The 24,827-nt window shown below is 46.1% G+C and overlaps 1 protein-coding gene and 1 non-coding gene across 7 annotated transcripts; one reads left to right on the forward strand and one right to left on the reverse strand.

Moving 5' to 3' along the window:
* Positions 1-8,256: 8,256 nt before the first annotated feature.
* Positions 8,257-17,424, forward strand: LOC125525892 (beta-galactosidase 11-like). 6 transcript variants are annotated; one of them, XM_087538137.1, is made up of 14 exons: positions 8,257-8,585; positions 9,727-9,904; positions 10,046-11,004; positions 12,723-12,968; positions 13,039-13,783; positions 13,882-13,994; positions 14,101-14,167; positions 14,522-14,614; positions 14,716-14,859; positions 14,957-15,051; positions 15,132-15,237; positions 15,352-15,639; positions 15,726-16,081; positions 16,170-17,424. In XM_087538137.1, the coding sequence occupies exons 5-14, from the start codon at positions 13,499-13,501 to the stop codon at positions 17,224-17,226; spliced, it is 2,604 nt and encodes an 867-aa protein (XP_087394263.1). In that variant the 5' UTR covers positions 8,257-8,585; positions 9,727-9,904; positions 10,046-11,004; positions 12,723-12,968; positions 13,039-13,498; the 3' UTR covers positions 17,227-17,424. The 6 variants fall into 6 exon arrangements, with proteins under 6 accessions (XP_087394263.1, XP_087394264.1, XP_087394262.1 ...); XM_087538138.1 differs by having other exon boundaries at positions 10,046-10,900; XM_087538139.1 differs by having other exon boundaries at positions 8,258-8,585; positions 10,046-12,968; positions 15,352-15,436; positions 15,521-15,639.
* A 78-nt stretch (positions 17,425-17,502) lies between these two features.
* TRNAP-UGG (transfer RNA proline (anticodon UGG)) lies at positions 17,503-17,574 on the reverse strand. The gene has a single exon. It is a non-coding gene; the product is annotated as a tRNA-Pro (tRNA).
* Positions 17,575-24,827: the final 7,253 nt, after the last annotated feature.

The raw sequence follows: 24,827 nt of genomic DNA on the forward strand, positions 1-24,827 counted from the left end.
GGCCAGGGCAGCAGGGGTATCCAGTCCCTTCCGTCCGCAGCGCAAGGCGTCATATTCCCCATTGTAGTGCCACATGGGGAGCCCTCTGAATTGGAGTGGCCGAACACCTCGCATTATGGAAGTTGCCATTACCTCGATTATTGATAATCCGGACTGGGCAAGTGTCCTTATCCTGCCCATTAACTATTGAACCTCTGTGTTGTCTTCCTCCTCGAGGCTCCGAGGATGCCAGCTGTGGCGTTTCCTCAATGGAGCGCTGGAAAATTTGGGAAGGCCCATTCGGACTCGGTCGGGGAGAGCAACATCTTCAATATAAAACCACTCCAAGGACCACTCCGAGGATGCCTTCTTCGGTGTGGCGGACAAGTATCCGGTCCCAGCTATGCGCCATATCTCGGCGCCGCCCACCTCGAATATGGATCCCTTTTGGGAACGAGGGACGAGTTAGAAAAGTTTCCTCCATAAATCAAAATGGGCCTCGGAGCCCAGGAATAGCTCGCAAAGAGCGACGAAACCCGCGATATGCAGGATGGAGGCTGGAGTGAGGTTGTGCAGTTGGAGGCCGTAGTACTCTAGTAGACCTCGGAGGAAAGGGTGGATTGGAAACCCGACGCCTCTTATTAAGAAGGATACAAAGCACACCCGCTCCCCCCTGGTTGGATTAGGGAGATTTTCCGCTAGGGCTTCGCCTGTACAGGACGTTAATTCTTCCCGAACGGGGACTAGATCTGCGGGGGGAAGGAATCCCTGCATTTGAAGCTTACTCAGCTGGTCATGGGATACTGAACATTTCTCCCAATCGCCTTTTTCGAAGCCATGGGGCAGGAGGAAGAACTGGGAACGCTAGCCATGTTGGAATGGTTCCTCCTAGCAAGCTCTAAGGATTTTCCGCCTGGTGTGAGATGGCATCTGAGATCCAATCCACTTAAATATAAACCTTTCTTACATGGCCAGGGTGTTATGTGCAAAAATACTCCGACCTTTCGTGTTCGCTCGACACGTGGAAGACGAAGTGATGGAGGCACAATAGACAATGGGTACGACATTAAATGGAAAGCTGAGTATAACTCTTCAGATCAGACGCTTTGAAGTATTCGGAGGAAGAACCCGCCTTAAAATGCCGAAGACTATCAGCATGCCGGACACATCTTCATTGAAGCCTAGTTCGGGGGCTACTGAGGGAGTCCTGGAAGGGGTCTTCGGGCGTCCGGCCTATGTGACATGGGCCGGACTGATGGACCGTGAAGATACAAGACCGAAGACTTCCTTCCGTGTTCGTATGGGACTCTCCTTTGCGTGGAAGGCAAGCTTGGTGTTCGGATATGAAGATTCCTTCCTGTGTAAACCGACTTTGTACAACCCTAGGCCCCTCCGGTGTCTATATAAACCGGAGGGTTTAGTCCATAGAGGTAATCACAATCATACAGGCTAGACATCTAGGGTTTAGCCATTACGATCTCGTGGTAGATCAACTCTTGCAATCCTCATATTCATCAAGGTCAATCAAGCAGGAAGTAGGGTATTCCGTCCATCAAGAGGGCCCGAACCTGGGTAAACATCATGTCCCCTGTCTCCTGTTACCATCGACCCTAGACGGACAGTTCGGGACCCCTACCCGAGATCCGCCGGTTTTGACACCGATACCCCCTTGTCCTTTATTTATATGCATACATTCCAGGATTACGACAGAGCACATCTCGACCCCCTCCTTGACAATCCACGTGAGCCTTCCGCTTCTCTCCCGGGTCCAACCCAGAGAGTTCTAACCATGCCCAGTTACAACCTACTTTTTAGGCAAATTTACAGCCTGCTAACTCACAACCCATTATGGCCTATCCGAATTAGGCCCAACAACGTCATGTGGTTCGTCCAATATGATTCCAGTCCGTTGTGACTTCCGGCCCATGTATGGCCCATGATGTCTTCCAGCCCATATGAGGCCCTTTGTAACTTTAGGCCCTTTAACGACCCGTGATGAAACTGGCCCATAATGAACAATATATCACTTATACCCATTAACAACCCATTATCCAGTTGGGCCATTTCTAGCTTGTGTTATCTTCGGTCTTCTACGGGCCCATTTATTCTTGGGACAATTGCATCTTTGCCCCTAGTTGGTTCCCACCCCCGGGTTTTGCCCTTACTTTTCGGACATGCTCAGTTTTGCTCTTAGTTTTTCCCCGCCGTTAGCTCGAATGCCCTTCTGCCACAGCTCCGCTTGGTCAGCGCCGTTTGACCGTGACGGGTCGACGTTTTGGACACCGGTTGCCCCTGGGCCTTCCTTATAGGTGGGTCCACATAGAGTAGATAGTGTAGTTGCCATTTACCCTCCCCCTCCCTCTGTCTTATCCCAGCCCCGAACCCTAGATCGGCGATGACAAAGGCGACCCAAACCCTAGCACTTGGCAGCGACGCGGGCTCCCATAGAAACCGTAGCCTCGATGTCGTGAAGTCCTCATTGCCGGATCTACATCGCGCGACGGTGATGGTGGAGACACGCTCTTCGCGCGGCGGTGGTGGTGGCAGCGACAATGCCATGAGGAGTGGCTGCACGACAGATTCAAGGCAGGAGATCCCGGCAGGGTAAGTTTCCAGATCCAGTACTTACTCATCTGTTTCCATGATTAGAAAGGTGCATTCCATGACTTCGGTTGTGTTCACAATCGTAGGATGGATCCATCCCGTGCGTTCTTTCTGACAATTAGAATGGAGACCACTCTTTTAGCAAAGGGTGGTACTAAGGGACATGATACAAGCTTCAGTTTCCCTCTAGTGGTGGACTGCACAAGCTCTTTCAATGATTTTAGGTCTGCAATCTATAGGAAATATCCTTGGGGTATGCGTGATGTAGTTGAGTTCAGATTCTGGGATGTAGAGAAAGCTAGTTGGAATCCTCTACAGTGTGATGGTGAGTTAGGTGTAATGTTTGCTACATATGTTGATTCCAAAACTGCAAATGTTGAAACTACTGTAATTCAGAGATGTAGAGCAGAAGCAGCAACTACAGTAGCAAAGCGCCCTGCCTCTAAAGCAACAAATAAAACACATGCAGCAGGAAGTACTTCTAGGAGCAGGTGACTGCTATAGACAAGGAGAAGAGGGAGTGGAGATACCCTGTGGATGTAGATAAAAGAACATGCAGTTGCAGAAAGTGGCAAGTTACAGGCCAGCCATGCATACATGCTTTATTCTTCACAACATCATTGAGAGGGGAAGCTAAAGAAATAGACCAGTATGTGCACAAGTACTTCTCAGTTGAAATGTTTAAAAAACATATGCTGAGAACCTGCCTGCACTTGAAGGAAAACAACATTGGGATATTGTAGACCCTGGTTTCAAACTAAGTCCACCTGTACAGAACAAAGCTGCACCTGGCAGGCCAAGGAAGACAAGAATTAAGCCAGCAAGTGAAGGAAAAGGACTTGGTCCTAGGAAGAGAAAATGCAAGAGGTGTGGTGGCTTGGGTCACTTACAAAAAACCTGCAAAAAAGCCATTGATCCAGCATTTGGTGAAGAAGATGCACACTGGGGAGCTGACAATGCTGAAGAAGACCCTCCTAACCAAAATGCAGACCTACATGATGAACAAGAAGAAGAAGAAGAGGAGCCATACAGTGAAGATGAAGCTCCAGTGCAGCCTGCAGGTGCAGATGATGCTCAAGTAGCGCCCCATAGTGAAACAAATGAGGCAGCAACACAAGCTTCCACAGTTGCAGATGAAGTTCAAAGGTAATATTATTCCTCTTTGATTTATTTATGTGTCTTATTTATGTGCTTCTACCTGCAAATATCTCTTGTACTGTTACTAACCAACTATTTCTTCCCTATTTGTTAGCACACCAAGGAAGAACTATAAGAAGGAAGTAGAGAGAGGAGCATCTCCAATGGCTATCAGTAAGAATAGGAAGCTTAACACTTCTACAACTCCAGAAGAAGAACCTTGCTCAGTTACTGGCAGCAATGTAGATGCAAGAGTTGCTGCATGTGAAGAGCAAGTTCTCCCTCTAGTTGTTCCCCAAATCCCTGTGAAACTGACTAGGAGCAGGGCTAGGGAGATGACAATCCCAGCTAGCAACACAAGGAGCAAGAAGGCCAAATCTGGAAAATGAGTACTAATGTGCTGTGCAAGTTTGAAACTGTTAGATTTCTTGTAATGTGTTCTTTTGGTTGCAGCAAGATTGGTTGTGAACAATGTTCTTTTGGTTGTTGAAGAATATCAAATGTTGCTTGTGAACTATGTCTAGTTGCAGCAAGATTGGTTGTGAACTATGTTCTTTTGGTTGTTGAAGAATATCAAATGCTACTTATGTTCCAGCAAGATTCATGTTACATATTTCTTTTCACAATACATGCATTTGCAAATTGTTGGGTCCAGAAAGCTTCATAACATAACAACTGCTAGGTTCATACAACTTCATATGTTCATTACAGCTTCATAGCATAGAAAGTGCATTTGAGCTACATAGATCATAAACTAATGTGCATTCTGTGCACAGACAACCATTGAGATTGCTAGAAAACAAATGAAAATGCTAGCAAACAACATTGTCCCTATGCGCATCATTTCTTTCATTTTCTTCAACTCCTTGTTCAATGCATGATTCTTCTTCGCAAGATCAATTGCTCTCTTCTCGAGATGGTGACTTTTGATCCATCTATGTTCGATCACTCAGTGCAGTTCTTCAAAGGCACGACCAACACGTTTTGGAGGTGGTGGGTCAACCCAAACTACCCATTCACATTCATCTGGCAACTGAATCAATAAATTTGACTAAAATTATCATTGAAAGTTAAATCAGAAAATGGAAACAAAAATACAATGAAAATGAAATCATACATCGAGAGGGCAACCCAAAAAACGATGTCCAGTGCTTGCGCCTCCCCAGGCGACACGACGAGCCGGGATTAGCCGGTGCCCCGGACAACGATGCTTCAAGCGCGGCTCCAAGCCACAGCACGTCAAGTCTGCCAAGTAGAACTCAGAGCTGTGCTGAACAATGCCTACCACATCCACCTAAATCAGGCCAAGATCCGGAAATTAACCCCCAAATCTAGCAAACCCTAGAAAAGCAGGGGACTAGATGAGCTATAAAACCTGTTCGGCTGCCGGCGACGAGTTCTCCGACGAGATGGCCGACGTCGCCATGGTCCTTCCCGCTTCTCCCCACACCGCGATGTCACACCTTTCCTCCTAGCCGCTTCTCTATTTTCTTGTGCAGCGGGAGCTAGAAGACGACTAAACGGGAGGGGGTATCAAACCCAGGGGCAAATGTGTCCAAAATGTCGAGCCGTCACGGTCAAACGGCGCTGACCAAGTGGAGCTGTGACAGAAGGGCATTCGAGCTGACGGAGGGGAAAAACTAAGGGCAAAACTGAGCATGCCCGAAAAGTAAGGGCAAAACCCAGGGGTGGGAACCAACTAGGGGCAAGAATGGAATTGGCCCTTTATTCTTGGGCTCATTTCCAGCACTCGATTAGTTACGGTCCATTACTGGGCTGTTCCGCTGATGGCCAAATTCTGTCCGTGGTTACAGTCCGTCCATTTGTGGCTCATTAATCCATTGGCTCGTTTTTTTAGCGTCATCTAATACGGTCCATTAACGACCCGTTATGCCCATCGATAGAATTAAGCCCATTATACATACCGGCATATTAACGACCCATTATGGTCAGAACCATAAACAGATGATTCCCATTTTAGCCCGTTTACGGCCCATATTGCGGTCCGTTATTGGTACACGAATAGTACGGCCCATGTTTGGCCAATCGATCATACTGCCCATAGAAGGTCCATTGATCCTACGGCCTGTAGCAGGTCCATGGATCCTATGGCCCGAAGACCAATACTACAGTAGGTAGTGGGGCCATGGTTACAACGGTCCGTATGTGGCCCATGGTTATTGTGGCCTAGTTCTCAAACAAAAAAGGTTACTAGCAATCCGCGGAAAAAGAACTGTAGTGATTACAAGCAAACAAATAAAGAAGACAATAAGAAAAAAAGCAAGCAACTTATGCTAGGCTATTACATCTATTACACATATTACATCCACTGAGCATTAAAGCCCGCCATTAGTGCAAATATAGGAAATAAAACAACATATTACATACACTAGGCGTCTAAATTGACCACCAGTACAAATAAATGCGGCAGCAAAACAAGTACATTATATTAAGAACAAAAAGACTACAAAACTTTCTACAGGCGGCTAATGATTTCTTTGTAAACTATGTTTATGGTCTTCAAAGTAGAGCAACTATTACCGTACTCAATTAAGAGGTTAACCACTTGTGGGAGGTAACCTGTGATACAACCATGGACAACTTCCTCTCATCAAAACTATCTGTAGACATGGATATGGAGTCAATGTACACACATAGTGTCATGTCGTAGAATATGTTGATAGAGATGGTTATATTAGCCAACCTAAGAACAATGTACAGAGCCATGTTAATCTAGAGCAGAAGAGCAGTAATAATACTAACAATTTCGTCCTGGCTCGATCTTATCAAAAATCTCATGTTTTTACATAACATACATGGACTGCATGGCCTTCCAAAACCTATATGCTGACACACTGTTTGCCCCTATGTGTTTTTTACATAACATACATGGACTGCATGGCCTTCCAAAACCTATATGCTGACACATTGTTTGCCCTATTTTTCTTCACTTCCAGAAATCGCAAATTGTAAATATAGCAAAAAGAAACAATGTAATGTTAACAGCATATGTATAATGTAGAATAATTTGTTTTATTGGCCTACACAATACAATCACATGTTATCACTGGATATGCAAGTCAGTGGACAATTTTAACTACAGTGTAGCGCCAGTAAGCATATTCAGGGACTTCAGTGTTCATACATGCAACGACCGTCCCGTTTCAAAGAAAATGTAACTATTGTTACAGAGAAAGTTAATGCAAAGTGTGAGCCTGCATAATTTAATTTGCAAGAAAGTTGAACGACGGTGAAAAAGTTATGGACTTAAGATACTATTTTTTTTTACGAATCCTCGTGAGAGGGCCAGAAGCTCAGGCATTGCATTATAGAAGAAGAGAGATAATCCAGTTTATAAGAAAAACCAGATCGAAAAACCTAATAGAGTGACTCGTTTATGAAGAAAACCAGACCAACAGCCGCATAAGCGACGAAGCCTCGCTGACCACACGACCCAAGGCTACAATCGCAACAAACACACGAATCCAACGCCGGAGCCGCCGTTCCGACATCCCCGCCCGCATGCGAGCCACAACGCCGCACGACTCAAGCGCCTTGTAGCCCTTGCTACCCGAGATGACCGCCCGCAGACCACGAACGCCATGCCAAACATCCGGGGCCGCTGCCCTGACTTCCAGTCAGACCGACTCCTTAGATCGCGTCGACCGAGCCAACGAACTCACTACCCCCGCAGCACCATGTCGCCGCCCATGCCAAGCAAAGCAGCGGACCTACCCCATAGGCCCGTCGTTGCATGGCCATCCGAGGCCGCCGCCTCGGCGTACATCCACCGTCGGGAGCGCTCCGACTTCCACTACCTCGGCATCCCACCAGAAACACAATAGGCACAAGCGCCACTATCCCAGAAGAATTCTTTGTCTTTTCACTTTGGCCAGAAGCCCAGAAGGGAGAGCGGATCTGTTTTTATTTCACCGAAAAGTTTCATCGATCATTTTTATAGGACGGTAGTGGACACTGAGCGAATCAATGGGATTAAACAAGGAGTAGTACATAGCATATCATGTCTTCCTCTCCTCTCCTACTCACAAGTGTAACATGCATGCATACAGATGAATTATATAAGAAGCCAAAAAGATCACGGTGAACTATATATCCCAGACTTGAGTTTGAATTAAAAGCTTAAACCAACATATTAGAATAACACCTCATCTTGGCACCAAGGATTTTAGACATGATGTATGCAGCACAAATCCTCTCCTGAGAAGAAAATTTAGAAGGAAACAATGACCAGTAAATTTTAAAAACACTGTTATTCCCTCTGTTCACTTTTGTAAGACCTTTTAGACATTTAAGACAACACCTAAAACAATTCAATTTTAGCTGTCTTAAACGACTTACAAAAATGAATAGAGGGAGTACTATTTTTCAGTTGTCTGTTTTTGAATTCGTCTTGGGTCATTTTCTGTCCGTCCGATCCACACGCATCTCCGCGCGTCTTACGACCTCAGTCTCGCGTGAACCGGGTCTTTTTTTTTGTGTTGTGTTGGGCTTTCGGGTTCGCGAATTTCCATTGTCTTTTGAATTTCTAATTCAGTCGGTGGGGCGGCGGCCTTTGTCTTAGCTGGGGAAGGGATTGGAAGGGGTTGGCCGAGGCGGCGGAGGGAACGGGGAGCTCCTCGCCGCTCGCCGGTGATTAGCGGCAGGTCGGCCAGGCGAAGACGGCGCCCGGCGAGTCACCCCACAAGCGGGGTTTGTTCGCGGGAGGCGTGCTTCACAGGGAGGGCCGCAGGCAAGAGAGGTGTTGGTCTGGAGAGGAGCTCGGCCGTAGCTACCCCTTCGTGCTCGCCACCAGCAAGCGCCGTCGATGGGTGATGTAGTATTCGCCGGAGCCGGTGGGGCGCAAGGTATACTCCCGTCTCCCTGTTGTCCTCGCTCTGTCCAATTTTTGTTGTTCTCTGTGATCTGCCTCTTTATGTGTTTGACTCAGTTCATCGTCGTGGTCGCCGGGCATAGAGCCATGTCGCAGGGGTTGTTCAGCTAGCTGGTTTTTGGGTAGGAACGTTTTGTGATAGCTTAGTTCACCTCTGCGATTTGGAGTGCTTCATCAGAAACGATCCTGAATATTTTGCAGCCACCTATGCGCGTGTGTCACTCTGTCCCCAAATTTCATCCCCAAATCCGCCTCGTTGTTTTTGGTACTAGATTATTTCACTTCAGTGAATGAGAGCTACTTTTTGGTACTAAATTATTTCAGTTTTAAGCATGTTCTGTACATTATTCAGCTTATTAAGTAATTCCTTCATCATGGAGATGGTTTTGCTTCTCAGGCCCGAGTTTTGGGAGCAAGTTCACAATTATTTTTGGTGTGTTTTTTTCACATTAAAACGAACGGACCTGAATTTTTCCCGTTACCTGTTATGTATTGGCTATTATAATTTTTCAGTATGTTCTGGTGATCATGTTTTGCATTGTAGTGCCTCCAATTCAGGTTTGTTCGAAGTCACTTTCTTCAGGGGCCAACAGTAAAAAATCAGAGCACCCCTGAATTAGTTTCTCTGAACACACCTGAAGAAATCAACATCTACCAGGAGACGGGTCGGCTAGGTTGCGCGCCAGTTGTGAAAGATCGATGTGCCTCGAAGATGGGAGGGCCTATTTTTTGTTTAGTTCTTTCTTGCAATGGATATAGTTCAAAATGAAGTTCAACTGCAGCAAACTCCAATTCATATTTTTGAACTACAATGCCTAAAAATCACTTATCCAATCAGGGAGGTTAGACAACTTGTCAGGTTGTAGTAGTTTTTGTTCACAGTTCATATCATCTCCTCTTTTTTCTTTCTATATCATGCAACAGTTTTTAGTTTGTTAGTTCTTTTTTTAGGTGCCTGTTGATTTTTACACATCTGTTTTTTCAATAATATTTTCATGGGGGGCTGTTCTTGACCTGTGTTTTGGACATCTGATCTTTTGTCATGGCTATTTTTTGTTTTCATATTCGTTTCATTCTTGATTTTGCTTTCTGTAACATAACCTTAATTTTCGCAGAGATGATTGTGGATTTTTCCCAACGAAGATAATGGAGATATGGGAACCAGCCTTGGATCCGCGGAAGCATTTCTCACAGGATGATATCCAGAATATAAGGATTCAATATATGAATCAACTATTCTTTTGGAAGAAAAACACCGCAGACAAGAGGCTTGTCACTGATTTCAACCTACAGGTTTTTCTTCCTTAATTTTTATTCATTTTCACTTATATATATATATATATTTAAAGTTGTTTTGCATTTTTCATTATTTTTGTGATTTTAACTGTTGTCTTACTTTCTCTATGTGATTCTCCTCTCTTTTCTTTTCTACAGGGTGATTTCGTCGACAATCCTGCATGATAGCTTTGGTTTCTCTATGTATTTTGGGCCTGTTGGACGTATATCAAGAGAAAGAGAGTTCGCCTACTTTTTTTCCGATGTCTCACAAAGAACTTTTTTTTAACACCACAAAGAACATTGTTAGTGGAGGGGGATAGGGGGGAGTTTTGTCTTGGACGTACAAACACCTCACGCCCGTTGTAAATGGGGGAGTTTTGTCTTGGATGTGCAGACACCTCATGCCTGTTGTAAATGGGGAAGTTTTGTCTTGGATCTACAGACAAGCCCTTTTTTGTGCCATGCGCGTGCGTTGAACAGCGATGACGGCATGGTTGTTGCCGGATATGTCAATTCTATTTTTGTTTGTTCGCGTTATATTGACTTTTTTAGCAGTAGTGCTTTCTGAATTTAGTGCTCATGGATCATTGACTGTTTGGCTGGCCAGGGAGGAGCTATGTTTTTCTTCATAGCATTTTTCTGTTTCTCCTGTTTTTTGTTCAACTTTTGCACGACGCCATCTTTTTTTTGTTCTTTTGGTAACATAGGCTCTTACAGGTCAAGCTACAAGCCAAGCAGTAACAAAAGCAAACAAATTCTGCATATGCCCATCAGTTTTCAATCGCCCGTGCAAGCATTTTTTGTTTTGGTTCAGCATAGATACCAACAATTTTTTCTCTTCTTTTTTCAAGTTTTCCCATTCAACATTTCTCGAAAAAAATTGTAAACCTTTCTGTCAATCTTTTTTGCTTTATCTTTTTTCTGAAGTTTATACAATGACTGATAAAATAGTATCTTTTGTTACTTTTTTTTCATTCTTGCAGGTACAAGCAAAGAAAATCAGAGTTGCAGGTCAGGAGCTTTTTCATTTTCATCATTTTCATTTTGAAGCTGGATATTTTCTCGAGGATGCTGCTGCATTCTATCACTGCTGCAGTTGCAAACCGACATCAGTAGTTAAGTTCCTGGCGATGATGTCTTAGCTTTTCTTCCTCTCAACGTTCTGTTGCCCTGCATATAAGTTCCACATCTTTTGTCCTTTTTTCCGATTTTATTTTATTCTTTCCACCCTACCTCAAGTCTTGGTGTGTTGGTTGACGTGTCGGTGTTTTCCAATACTTGAGCCACCCCTGTTTGTGGTAAATGTACCAGAGCTTCACCCTCATTACCTGCTTGACCGATGTCACTAACATACGAGCACGACTCCTGCCCCTGCACACGAGTTTGCACAAAGTTTATCTCATTTTTTCCCTTAGCATGTGTTTTTTTTGTTGTTTTTAAAAATCAATTTTAAATGTTCCGCGCACCTGGGCATTGATGCTGTGAGAGCCTCTATTTAGGTCAATATAACCCCGCAACAGCGCAACATAAGAGAAGTTTGGCTTTTTCATCATCGTCAATATTTCTGTCGGTTTCCAGACGTAATTTGCAAGGCATAAAAAATAAGCAAAAAATAAGAAGCATTTTTTTCATCCATTTTTTGCACCTGCATGAATATAGTTTCTTGGCTTCCAAGGCATTGATCCTGGATATCCTCATTCCCACTGTCATTCACCTACAAAATTCAGTCTCTTGTAAATACAATATGAACTCAAAAACAAATATGTGAGCAACAAGCATCAAGCATGGAAATTGCAGATCATGTCTCTTTTGAGTCTTCTTTCTTCAGTCTTTAGGAAGTGTTTGTTTCTTCAGTCTTTAGGAAGTGTTTGTTTCTTCAGTCTTCTTTTCTCTGCCTTCAGTCCTTCACTTTCCAGTGTTTCTTGAGTCTTACTATTCAACCACCATTCTGTCTTGTTTATTCAACCCTCTTTTCTCTCTATCTCTAGTTCTTCAGTTTTCCGTCTCTTTAGAATCTTTGTTTCAGTGTTTCTGTAGTCTAGTCTTCAGTTTTCAGTACCTTTATATAATTTTGTTTCAGTCATTAGTGTTTCTTTTATTCTTTTAGTTTTCATTACCTATTAATCTGACCTCAGCTCAATCTCTTTAATCAGTACTCGTGCTAGTATTTCCTTAGTCTGTGAGCCTGCATCATTGTTCAGTCACACTAAATTTTGTCAATTTTCTATAGTTAATAATTCAGTTATCAGTTTCTTTTAAATTTTTGTCAATTGTGATCCTTCCTCACCTAAGTTCTTCAGTTTGTTTCTTAGTCTATGAGCTTGCATCATTGTTCAGTCTATCAGTCTATAAGTCCCTAGTGCTTACTCACTCTGTCATTTTCCAGTAAGTCCCTGCTCATTTTCTAGCTTTTTTCTGTACCTGTAGGGGTTGGTGTCATTTTCTTCAGTTATGTTACTAGTTTCAGTGTTGGGTGTCGTTTTCTTCAGTTTTGTGTGTTACCAGTTACCACATAGGTAGGTTAGTTAGTATTCATTGTTCATTCTTAATTTAGTATTCATTGTTTCGATCGTAAGTCCAACACAGCCTACAAGCACTAAGATTTAGTTATGCTTGTCTAGACGGTTTTCTTATTTATGAGTGTTCAGACCTTCAGTTGCTCCAGTCCATGTTAAGTCTTCTCAAATAAAGCTCTCAATCATAGTTTCTAGTTTGTCAAGAAATCCCAGCTAGTTTAGCAAGTTTGTTCATACAGTTTTCAGTTTATCTGCATTTTGTCATTTCACTACTTTAGCCTCATATTTATTTCTTCACGTCATTTTTTCGAGATCAGATCCATGCTGGAAATGGGTCGAATGGGGCGTCAGTGGTATCGAATCCCACCATGATCAGATACATGCTTTTGAAGCTCAGAGATACAACTCTCAGAGCAAGATAATATTTTATGGATCTGCGCCAACAAGCCTACCGACACCTGTGTCGCTTCCAACGGCTCTAGCAGCCAAGGAATGGCCTGTTTTGCGGGGCCGGGATTTAAGATAGAGCTTCTAGAAGATCATTGCTCTCGGACGCTATTCCAGTAAGATCTCTGTTCCTATCATTGTTTTTGTATTGAAGTTATTATCAGCTTTTGCATTTGTTTTCATCAGTCTTGAGCACAAGTAGCATCAGTGATCGGAGGCGATGGTCATAGCAAAGCACGTCCGGAGCTCCTCCACGCAGTGTCTTCCGTCGCCGGCTCAAGGTGGAAGTCGTAGCACCGGCGGAGGTGACCGTGACGGCGTGACGATGCCCGTTCAAGGCTACTGAAGCACGGCATGCAACAACCCCGCCGCAAACAATGCCGATCCACGGCTGATCCAGTCAGAAAAAAACCCGCCCCGCCTAAAACCACCACCAAGAAGCTCCGCACCCGCACACGCGCGGGCCGCCGAGGCCAACCGTTTCGTGGGTGATGCTGATGCGTGGACGGACGGAGGGCATGGCGCGCGCGCATGTCGCTCCCTGCGCTCCCGCGCGGCCACAGCGCCATCCCTTTAAACTCAACGCCTCCCTCCTATTTTAGGACTAGCGGGAGCGCGAACTTGTGGCCCCTAGCTTCCACGCACCATGTCCCTCCTCCACGTCCGGCTCGCCGCCGCGGCGATCGCCGTCGTCGCGCTCGTGGCCGGCGGGGACGCCTACCAGCTCACCAAACCAGGCACCGTCATCTCGTACGACCGCCGCTCGCTCATGGTGGACGGACAGAGGGACATCTTCTTCTCCGGCTCCATCCACTATCCACGCAGCCCTTTCCACGAGTGGCCCGACCTCATCGCCAGGGCCAAGGAAGGCGGCCTCAACGTCATCGAGTCCTACGTCTTCTGGAACGTCCATGAACCCGAGATGGGCGTGGTAACTGTCACGCACTCCCCATCTCATTCATCTCATCGTATACCTACGTACCTGCTCATCGTCCATTCTTCCTTGGATCCATCCACGGTCGATTTCAGTACAACTTCGAGGGGAGGTACGACATGATCAAGTTCTTCAAGCTGATCCAGGAGCATGAGATGTACGCCATGGTCCGTATCGGGCCCTTTGTCCAGGCGGAGTGGAACCATGGGTTTGTTCGTCTCTTTGCTTCACATCTCAATCTCATCGTGTATTGCTCGATTTCTGGCTCATCTGCATTCACGGTCTCCGTTTAATCTGTGATTTTCCTCTTCCAGAGGGCTGCCTTACTGGCTCCGGGAGGTCCCCGACATCATATTCCGCACAGACAATGAGCCTTTCAAGGTGATCAATCACACCATCAAACCACACAGAATTATTAGTTGCGGACATACCAAACTACTCCCTCCGTTCCTAAATATTTGTCTTTCTAGAGATTTCAAATGGTCACCACATATGGATGTATATAGACATATTTCAAAGTGTAGATTCACTTATTTTGCTCCGTATGTAGTCACCATTTAAAACCTCTAAAAAGACAAATATTTAGGAACGGAGGGAGTAGATGCATTTCTTTTCCTTTCTCAACGGTAAAACTAGATGCATTTCGAGAAAGAAAAAAGCTCGACGTAAATTTTGCTACATACAGAAATAATTGAAACGGCGTCCTCACCTTGGTTTTTCTATTTACATATGCAGAAGCTCATGCAGAAGTTTGTCACTCTCGTAGTGAACAAGCTCAAGGAGGCCAAGCTCTTCGCATCACAAGGAGGCCCTATCATTCTAGCGCAGGTACTGCATGCATATCTTGACCCTTTTTCTTCCTGCTGAATACTTATACCTATCATGTATGCTTTCTCAAATGAAATGCACCCTGCATTGAAAAAAAATAGATCGAGAATGAGTACCAGCACATGGAAGCGGCGTTCAAAGAAAACGGCACCAGGTACATCGAATGGGCAGCTAAGATGGCCATCAGCACCGACATCGGGGTGCCATGGATCATGTGCAAGCAGACTAAAGCTCCAGCGGACGTGGTAATTTATTAGCATGATCTGACATGTTTAAGTTTCTTTTACCATGATATAATTTATTAACCATGCTTAAGCCATAATCTTGTTTTTCCCTCTCTAGATTCCTACCTGCAACGGTAGGCACTGCGGAGATACATGGCCAGGTCCAGTTGACAAGAACAAACCCCTGTTATGGACCGAGAACTGGACTGCTCAGTGAGTTCAGCTATCAATTTCACCTTGTCCATCAAGGAGAGACTGTCGGGTGCTGAATTGTTTTTTGTTGGCGTTTGCAGATACAGAGTATTCGGTGATCCTCCGTCTCAGAGATCTGCCGAGGACATTGCGTTTGCCGTGGCGCGGTTCTTCTCGGTGGGGGGCAGCATGGTGAACTACTACATGGTACCGTCCAGTAACCAACCAACCAACCAACCAACCTGTTGTTGACATGGCGTTAGGATGAAACTAGAGTATATTTCTGACAGAATCACACGGTTGCCTTGCCTGTGTGGACAGTACCACGGAGGAACAAACTTTGGAAGAACGGGTGCCTCTTTCGTGATGCCGAGATACTACGACGAGGCGCCTCTCGACGAATTCGGTAAAGCAGAGACAGATGAATCCTCTCAAACTCTGAATATGCTTAACTATGTTGATTCATGGATGAACGTTTTGGTTGGTCCAGGAATGTTCAAAGAGCCCAAGTGGGGCCATCTGAAGGACCTGCACCATGCTTTGAGGTTGTGCAAGAACGCTCTCCTCTTTGGGACCCCCTCCACGCAGCCATTGGGCAAGCTCTACGAGGTTCTTCTCTTCAGTTCTCTTGTTGCTATCTTGTTATGATCGCCGATTGACCTGACCGGTATGGTATGGTATGGTATGGTATGCAGGCGCGGGTGTTCGAGATCCCGGAGCAGAAGGTGTGCGTGGCGTTCCTGTCCAACCACAACACCAAGGAGGACGGGACGGTGACGTTCCGCGGGCAGAAGTACTTCGTGCCCCGGCGGTCTGTCAGCATCCTGGGCGACTGCAAGACGGTGGTGTTCAGCACGCAATACGTGAACGCGCAGCACAACCAGCGCACCTTCCACTTCACGGACCAGACGGTGCAGAACAATGTGTGGGAGATGTACACGGAGGGGGACCAGGTGCCCACCTACAAGTTCAGCACCGACCGGAGCGAGAAGCCCCTCGAGGCCTACAACATGACCAAGGACAAGACCGACTACCTCTGGTACACAACCAGGTACGTCTCTCCTCTACGTATTACTATAGTATCTTGCGAATGCGAATGCCAATGCCAATGTTTTGCTGGTTTGTACGGTGGGTGGCAGCTTCCTGCTGGACCCTGAGGACCTGCCGTCCAGGCTAGACATCAAGCCGGTGCTGGAGGCGAGCAGCCATGGGCACGCCATGGTGGCGTTCGTCAACAAGAAGTTAGTCGGCTGCGGCCATGGCACAAAGATGAACAAGGCCTTCAGCCTGGAGAAGCCCATCGATGTCAAGGTCGGCATCAACCACATCTCCATCCTGTCCAGCACGCTGGGGTTGCAGGACAGCGGGTCCTACCTGGAGCGCCGGCAGGCCGGCGTGCACTCGGTCACCATCCAGGGCCTCAACACGGGGACGCTGGACCTCACCAGCAACGGGTGGGGTCACATCGTGGGCCTGGACGGCGAGCGCAAGCAGGCTTTCACGGAAAAGGGCGGCGAGGTGCAGTGGCAACCCGCGGTGTTCGACAAGCCGCTCACGTGGTACCGGCGGCGCTTCGACATGCCCAGCGGGGAGGACCCCGTGGTGATCGACATGAACCCGATGGGCAAGGGCATCCTGTTCGTCAACGGCGAAGGGCTGGGGCGATACTGGAGCTCGTACAAGCACGCGCTGGGGCGGCCGTCGCAGTACCTGTACCACGTGCCGCGGTGCTTCCTGAAGCCGACGGGGAACGTGCTGACCATCTTCGAGGAGGAAGGCGGGCGGCCGGACGCCATCATGATCCTGACGGTGAAGCGCGACAACATCTGCAGCTTCATCTCGGAGACCAACCCCGGGCACGTGCGGTCGTGGGAGACCAAGGACAGCCAGCTGACGATGGTGGCGGACGACCTGAAGCCGCGGGCGGTGCTGACGTGCCCGGAGAAGAAGATGATCCAGCAGGTGGTGTTCGCCAGCTACGGGAACCCGCTGGGGATCTGCGGCAACTACACGTTTGGCAACTGCCACACGCCCAAGGCCAAGGAGATTGTGGAGAAGGCGTGCGTGGGGAAGAGGAGCTGCGTGCTGGCCGTGTCGCACGAGGTGTACGGCGGGGACCTCAACTGCCCGGGCACCACGGCCACGCTGGCCGTGCAGGCAAAGTGCTCCAAGAGGCAGAGGACCGCCGAGCAATAAGTAACCTAAGCTCACATATGTACTGCTATGTAGATGATCTCATCACCTTGACCTTTTTGCCTTTTTCATGCTTGTTGTTTGGGATACATGTTGTACTCAGGTTGTTGATTCCTGTGAATTGTTCTAGGAGTAGATGGAGCGCTGAGATGAGAAGCAACATGGATGGAAATCAATCGATCCATTTGATTTGCTGAATAATTTTCTCTTCTCAAGCTGAAAATAATAATCTTCTTGGTGATTTCCTTCCCCTGATGCCCGGGGAAACAAAAAAATATTGGGGCGTTGCGAGAATCGAACTCGCGACCTCTCGCACCCAAAGCGAGAATCATACCACTAGACCAAACGCCCTGATTGAAATTCGGTGTCATTGAAAACTATATATTTCATTATTTCTCGATGAACGGACGATGAGAGAAGAGATGAAGGGGAATTCTTTGGCTCCATTCTCCCAAACTTTAACCCTCATTCGTTTGACAATCCTAGCTAGCCTGGTGCCACAAGAATGCTATACTAACCGAAGAGCCATTTTGTTTTGCAGATAGACGGAAGCAAAATCCTATTTTGTTAGAAACAAATTTGGTTACCAATATAATCGTTACAACTAAAACTAACCAGTTGGCATGAAAACATTATCGATGCAATATCAGTTCGTCAGTCCAACAAAAAAAAAATCAGTTTGTTAGAATGAAAACTTTGGGCACAAGTTATAAAAGAAGTCATTGTCTCCAAAGCAAATTCTCAAGTTGGTGGAAATAAGTTCAAGTATTGTAAACAAAACAATGGTTATTAAACTGAATATTTTTACCCAGGTTAACTCTCCAAGGAGATAAAACCCTACACCTTGCTTGTGTTTTATTACGTGGGAATGTGTACAGGGTACATGTAAACGACCAAGAGATTTTTGAGATATATCTACGAGCCTAGCAAACTGGGGGAGGTCCTTGGGTACATGAATCCTAGTCCGTTTCGTACAGAGAGGTAGATCCTTCCACAAAACTCTCGGTTTATTGAATATTTCTAGGGTGATAAGCCTTTTCTCATGAATGATTGCATATTGAGGTGAATTTTTTCCATGTACGTTTAATGTGAGAGGGAATTTAAGCATCACACTTGGCCTTTGCATAACTAAGTTGCACACAGCCAAAAAATTCCCTCTCACATAAACGAAAAATAAAAAGACGAAATACAAAGAAACATTTGAAGTCCGTATAATGCCTACAATGGAGGGGGGGGGGGGGCAATCCTAAGAACATTTTGCTATCCCTCACCATAGCCTTCAATCGTGTACACACCTCTGTAAACAGGTCTTGATTCTCCACGTGTTATAGAGAGGACCATAAACTAAGAGTCCTGGTACATCTGTAGATAACCTGCATAAGAGAAGTACTTTCCATGTACAGTTATGTCTTGAGGTGACATATTTACATGTTAAAAAATAACTTAGTGGAGATCATCTATTTAGTTGTATATATGACTCCTTACGGTTAATTAGTGAAAAGAGACGGGATTTCTGGAAAGATAGAAATTGCTCCATCTTAAATGACACGAGAATTACATATATACCGTAATTTCTCGCCTAACTTTTGGAGACATCATGTGAAGGGCTTTAGCTTTTAGACCTAGAGTTAACCAGAACCATGAGTAATTGGCATGCAGTCTAGCTGAACCTAGAGAGGTTCCAGCTTATCCCATTTCCCAAGCATGTCACCATGTACATATTTTCCTCCTTTCAATAATAAAGTTTCATCCCCGTCAGTTGCTAAAAGAAATGATTGAGTGAGTAGTGAACCACGATAATCCAGATTTGTGACGGGCTTTTACAGGCTCCTCCAACTAATCTTACTCTCCCCCAAATTCTCAACCGGGATGGGCCCCAACCTCCCCCAATCTCTAATCTATTGGCCCATAATTAGTTACTCTGTAACCTCTGACGCCCTCGATTTGACCGTACACTAATCATACACGCAAATGTGTACGATCAAGATCAACAACTCACGGGAAGATATCACAACACAACTCTAGACACAAATTAAAATAATACAAGCTTTATATTACAAGCCAGGGGCCTCGAGGGATCGAATACATAAGCTCGAATACACAAGAGTCAGCGGAAGCAATAATATCTGAGTACAGACATAAGTTAAACAAGTTTGCCTTAAGAAGGCTAGTACAAACTAGGATACAGAACGAAAGAGGCGCAGCCCTCCTGCCTGGGTTCCTCCTAAACTACTCCTAGTCGTCGTCAGCGGCCTGCACGTAGTAGTAGGCACCTCCAGCATAGTAGGAGTCGTCGTCGACGGTGGCGTCTGGCTCCTGGACTCCAACGTCTGGTCGCAACAACCAGGTATAGAAAGGGGAAAAAGGGGGAGCAAAGCAACCATGAGTACCCATCCAAAGTACTCGCAAGCAAGGATCTATGATAACCCACAAGTATAGGTGATCAATTGTAGCCTCTTTCGATAAGTAAGAGTGTCGAACCCAACAAGGAGCTAAAGATAAAACAAATATTCCCTCAAGTTCTATCGACCACCGATACAACTCTACGCACGCTTGACGTTCGCTTTACCTAGAACAAATATGAAATTAGAAGTACTTTGTAGGTGTTTTTGGATAGGTTTGCAAGATAATAAAGAGCATGTAAATAAAAAGTAAGGGATGTTTAGATAAAGACACAACTAAATTAGTTTTAGTAGAGAGCTTTTTGTTACAAGAAAGTTATTTGTCCCTAGGCAATCGATAACTAGACCGGTAATCATTATTGCAATTTTATATGAGGGAGAGGCATAAGCTAACATACTTTCTCTACTTGGGTCATATGCACTTATGATTGGAACTCTAGCAAGCATCCGCAACTATTAAAGATCATTAAGGTAAAACCCAACCATAGCATTAAAGTATCAAGTCCTCTTTATCCCATACGCAAACAACCTACTTACTCGGGTCTGTGCTTCTTTCACTCATGCCACCCACCATAAGCAAATCATGAACATATTGCAAACCCTACAGCGGGAATCCCTCACTCTTGCGTGACACGGAAAGCACCATAGGACAGCACCAATAATAAAACATGCAACTCAAACCAATCACGATCATCAAATAACCCGTAGGACAAAACGGATCTACTCAAACATCATAGGATAGCCATACATCATTGGGAAATAATATATAGCATTGAGCACCATGTTTAACTAGAGATTACAGCGGGTAAGAGAGAGGTTACACCGCTGCATAGAGGGGGAAAGAGTTGGTGATGATGGCGGTAAAGTTGTTGGTGAAGATTGCGGTGATGATAATGGCCCCCGGTGGCACTCTGGTGCCACAGGAAGCGAGGGGGAGAGAGCCCCCTCCTTCTTCTTCTTCCTTGACCTCCTCCCTAGATGGAAGAAGGGTTTCCCCTCTGGTCCTTGGTCTCCATGGCGTGGGAGGGGCGAGATCCCCTCCGAGATTGGATCTGTCTCTCTGTCTCTCTCTGTTTCTGCGTTCTCCGATTCTGCCCTTTCACCGTTTCTTATATTCCCAGAGATCCGTAACTCCGATTGGGCTGAAATTTTAACATGATCTCTATCCCGATATTAGCTTTCTTGCAGCGAAAGAAGGGCATCAACCGTCTTACGGGGTGGCCATGAGGGGCCACGGTGCGCCTGCCCCCTGGGGCACGCCCCCTACTCGTGGCCCCCTCGGGCATCGTCTCACATGGATTTTTCTTCCCAAAAATCATATATATTCCAAAAAATATCTCCGTCAGTTTTTATCCCGTTTGGACTCCGTTTGATATGGATATTCTACGAAACAAAAAACATGCAACAAACAGGAACTGACACTGGGCACTGGATCAATATGTTAGTCCCAAAATAGTATAAAAAGTTGCCAAAAGTATATAAAAGTTGTAGAATATTGGCATGGAACAATCAAAAATTATAGATCGACGGAGACGTATCAATCTACACTACATATGCATTGGTATCAATGAAAAAGGTAGTATCTGTGGACTGAACTACAGAATGCCAAAATAAGAGGGGGATAGCTAGTCCTATCGAAGACTATGCTTCTGGCAGCCTCCACCTTGAAGCAGTAGAAGAGAGTAGATGGTAGGTTCACCAAGTAGCATCCTATAGCATAATCCTACCCGGTGATCCTCCCCTCGTCGCCCTGTGAGAGAGCGATCATTGGGTTGTATCCGGCACTTGAAAGGGTGTGTTTTATTAAGTATCCGGTTCTAGTTGTCATAAGGTCAAGGTACAACTCTGGGTCGCCCTTTTACCGAGGGACACGGCTATTCGAATAGATAAACTTCCCTGCAGGGGTGCACCACATTTTCCAACACGCTCGATCCCCTTTGGCCAGACACACTTTCCTAGGTCATGCCTGGCCTCGGAAGATCAACATGTCGCAGTCCCATCTAGACACAACAGAGAGGTCAGCACGCCGGTCTAAATCCTATGGGGCAAGGGTCTGGGCCCATCGCTCATTGCACACCTGCATGTTGCGAGGGCGACCGAAAATAGACCTAGCCTCCCGAATACAAGAGCAGGCGTTCCAGTCCAATCCGATGCACGCCGATCAGTCGCTGACGTCACGAAGGCTTCGGCTGATACCACGACGTCGAGTGCCCATAACTGTTCCCGCGTAGTTGGTTAGTGTGTATAGACCAGTGGCAAGACTCATATCAAATACCAAGATCTCGTTAAGCGTGTTATTTTGAAGTAACCGCGGACACCGACCAAGGCCAGGCCCACCTCTCTCCTAAGTGGTCTCAACCTGCCCTGTCGCTCCGCCACAAAGTAACAGTCGGGGGCCGTCGGGAACCCAGGCCCACCACTACCGGGATGGAACCACCTGTCCTTTCAGCCCCCACACCGGAATCACTCGTGGGTACTCTACGAGCCGACCCGACTTTAGTCACCACATGTATCATATATCATGTATATAAGTATATACCTGTGATCACCTCCCTAGTGATCACGGCCCGATAGTATAGCATGGTAGACGGACAAGAATGTAGGGCCACTGATGGAATACTAGCATCATGTACTGAGCATTTAGGATTGCAGGTAAAGGTAACAACAGTAGTAGCAAAGACATGCTATGCATCAGAATAGGATTAACGGAAAGCAGTAATAGGCTACACTACTCTAATGCAAGCAGCAGAGAGAAGAATAGGTGATATCTGGTGATCAAGGGGGGGGGGGGCTTGCCTGGAAGCTCTGCTGTAAAGGAAGAAGGGTTGTCGGAGACGTAGTCGATCACAGGGATATCGACAGCGGTCTCGGGGTTTACCGGAAAGAAGTAACAGAGGGGGAACACAATAAATAACAGAGCAATCAAAGCATCACAAAGCATAACATGATGATAAGCGGTGCTAGGGGTGTTCTAATGCGGCACTACATGATATAGGTGAAGGGGAAAAACATCCGGGAAAGTTTTCCCGACGTTCAGCATTTTCGGACAAGTGAAACGGAGGGGATGGTTGCTGGTTCGCTATGCTAGCGATGTGTGGCAGACGAACGGACAGCGTATTCGGATTCTTCATATTTTTTTGATAATTTTTCATATATAAAACTTTTTCATCCGAGTTACGAATTAATTTTTATGATTTTTTCAAAGTTTTAACCTTTTCTGAAAATTCCTGGGATTAAACATAATTCGAAAATATACATGAAAATGCTAGGTGCACCCGGCAATGCACCAGAGGCTGACAGTGGGGCCAGGTCAATGGCACAGTCAGCAGTTGACTGGTCAGTTTGATGAGTCAAAGGGGTCCAGTGGGACCCTCCTATCAATGACTAGGCTAGTCTAGTCAACAGTTTGACTTGGTCAAACTAGACAGGGGGTCCACCTGTCGTTGGCTGATATTTAACAGATTTTTATTAGTTAGTTTAATTAACAGTTGTTAAGGCATATCTCTCTCGATGTAGTTTTGGTGATTGATGACAATATGTTTGCGGACTAACCGTGTGCTTTGAGCCTTTCAGAGATTCATCATTTGGCACGAGACGATTTCTTTCCCCTCGGAGTGTTGTTCCAGACGGTGTAGCTCCTTCGTTTCTTGTTTGGTGGACTAGTTTCGTAGGAGTCACCGTTTTATCAAGAGGGGGTCCGCTTTGGTAAGGCTTGGGTGGAATCAACACGTACACATCCTTCTCTCACCCTCTGAGCTTTTCCGCTTCAACTAGAGAGCTCGTTCCCCTTGCAGTTGTGCTGATTTGTGTCCGAGCGGTAGTACTGCGGTACCCAGCGGTAGTACCACTTGTGGTTCTCAGCCGCAGTACCACTGCGGTACCGGGCTACTACCGCGTCGACTCGAGGGGGTCACCTCTTGTGTCGGGTTGAGCGGCACTTTGCAGCGGTTGTAGTAGCAGCAGTACCGCTCGAGGGCGGTAGTACCGCCCTACCACCGTGGCAGTACCGCGCTGGGCAAGTTTCCTACTCTCTCTTCGAGCCCTCCCAGGCTGGGCGGTAGTACCGCAAGGGGGAGCGGTAGTACCGCTGCCACCTGCGGTAGTACCGCCCTGTGCGGGGCTATTTTGGGGGTAACGGTTGGATGGGATCCCCTACTATAAAAGGGGTCCTCTTCTTCTTTGTTGACTCACCTCTTCCCCCAAAAGCTTCATTAATGCTCTAATCTCCATTTTCGCCCAATCTCTCTCCCTGCCAATCAAACTTGTTGATTTCCTCGAGATTGGTTGAGAAGGCCCCGATCTACACTTCCACCAAGAGAAATTTGATTCCCCCACCAATCCCTAGCGGATCTTGTTACTCTTGGGTGTTTGAGCACCCTAGACGGTTGAGGTCACCATGGAGCCATAGTCCATAGTGGTGAAGCTTCGTGGTGTTGTTGGGAGCCTCCGATTAAGTTGTGGAGATTGCCCCAACCTTATTTGTAAAGGTCCGGTCGCCGCCTCCAAGGGCACCAATAGTGGAATCACGATATCTCGCATTTTGTGAGGGCGTGAGGAGAATATGGTGGCCCTAGTGGCTTCTTGGGGAGCATTGTGCCTCCACACCGCTCCAACGGAGATGTACTTCCCCTCAAAAGGATGGAACTTCGGTAACGCATCCTCGTCTTCACCAGGTCCACTCTTGGTTATCTCTTACCTTTATTTGTGCAAGCTTATTAGTGCTACTTCTCTTGCTTGCTTGTGTGCTCATTGTTGTTGCATCATATAGGTTGCTCACCTAGTTGCACATATAGACAACCTACTTTGATGCAAATTTTAATTTGGTAAAGATAAGCTAAAAATTGTTAGTTGCCTATTCACCCCCCCCCCCCCCCCCCGCTAGTCAACCATATCGATCCTTTCAATTGGTATCAGAGCCTCGTCTCTTTACTAAGGACTTTGCTGTCTGAAGAGTATGGTTGCCACCGTAGACAATGTGGAGGAGCACTCCGGTGTGAATCCGATCTCGTCTACGGGTGATGGGGGAACCTCGGTCTCCCGTGAGGAATTCAATGTAGCCTTGGAGACATTGAAAACTCATACGTCTCCAACGTATCTATCATTTTTGATTGTTCCATGCTATGTTATATTCTGTTTTGGACATTATTGGGATTTATTATACACTTTTATATTATTTTGGGGACTAACCTATTAACCGGAGGC

This window comes from Triticum urartu, chromosome 7A (genome assembly GCF_056163025.1).
Source record: "Triticum urartu cultivar PI428250 chromosome 7A, HENAU_Tu73, whole genome shotgun sequence".
NCBI classification, from domain to species: domain Eukaryota; kingdom Viridiplantae; phylum Streptophyta; class Magnoliopsida; order Poales; family Poaceae; genus Triticum; species Triticum urartu.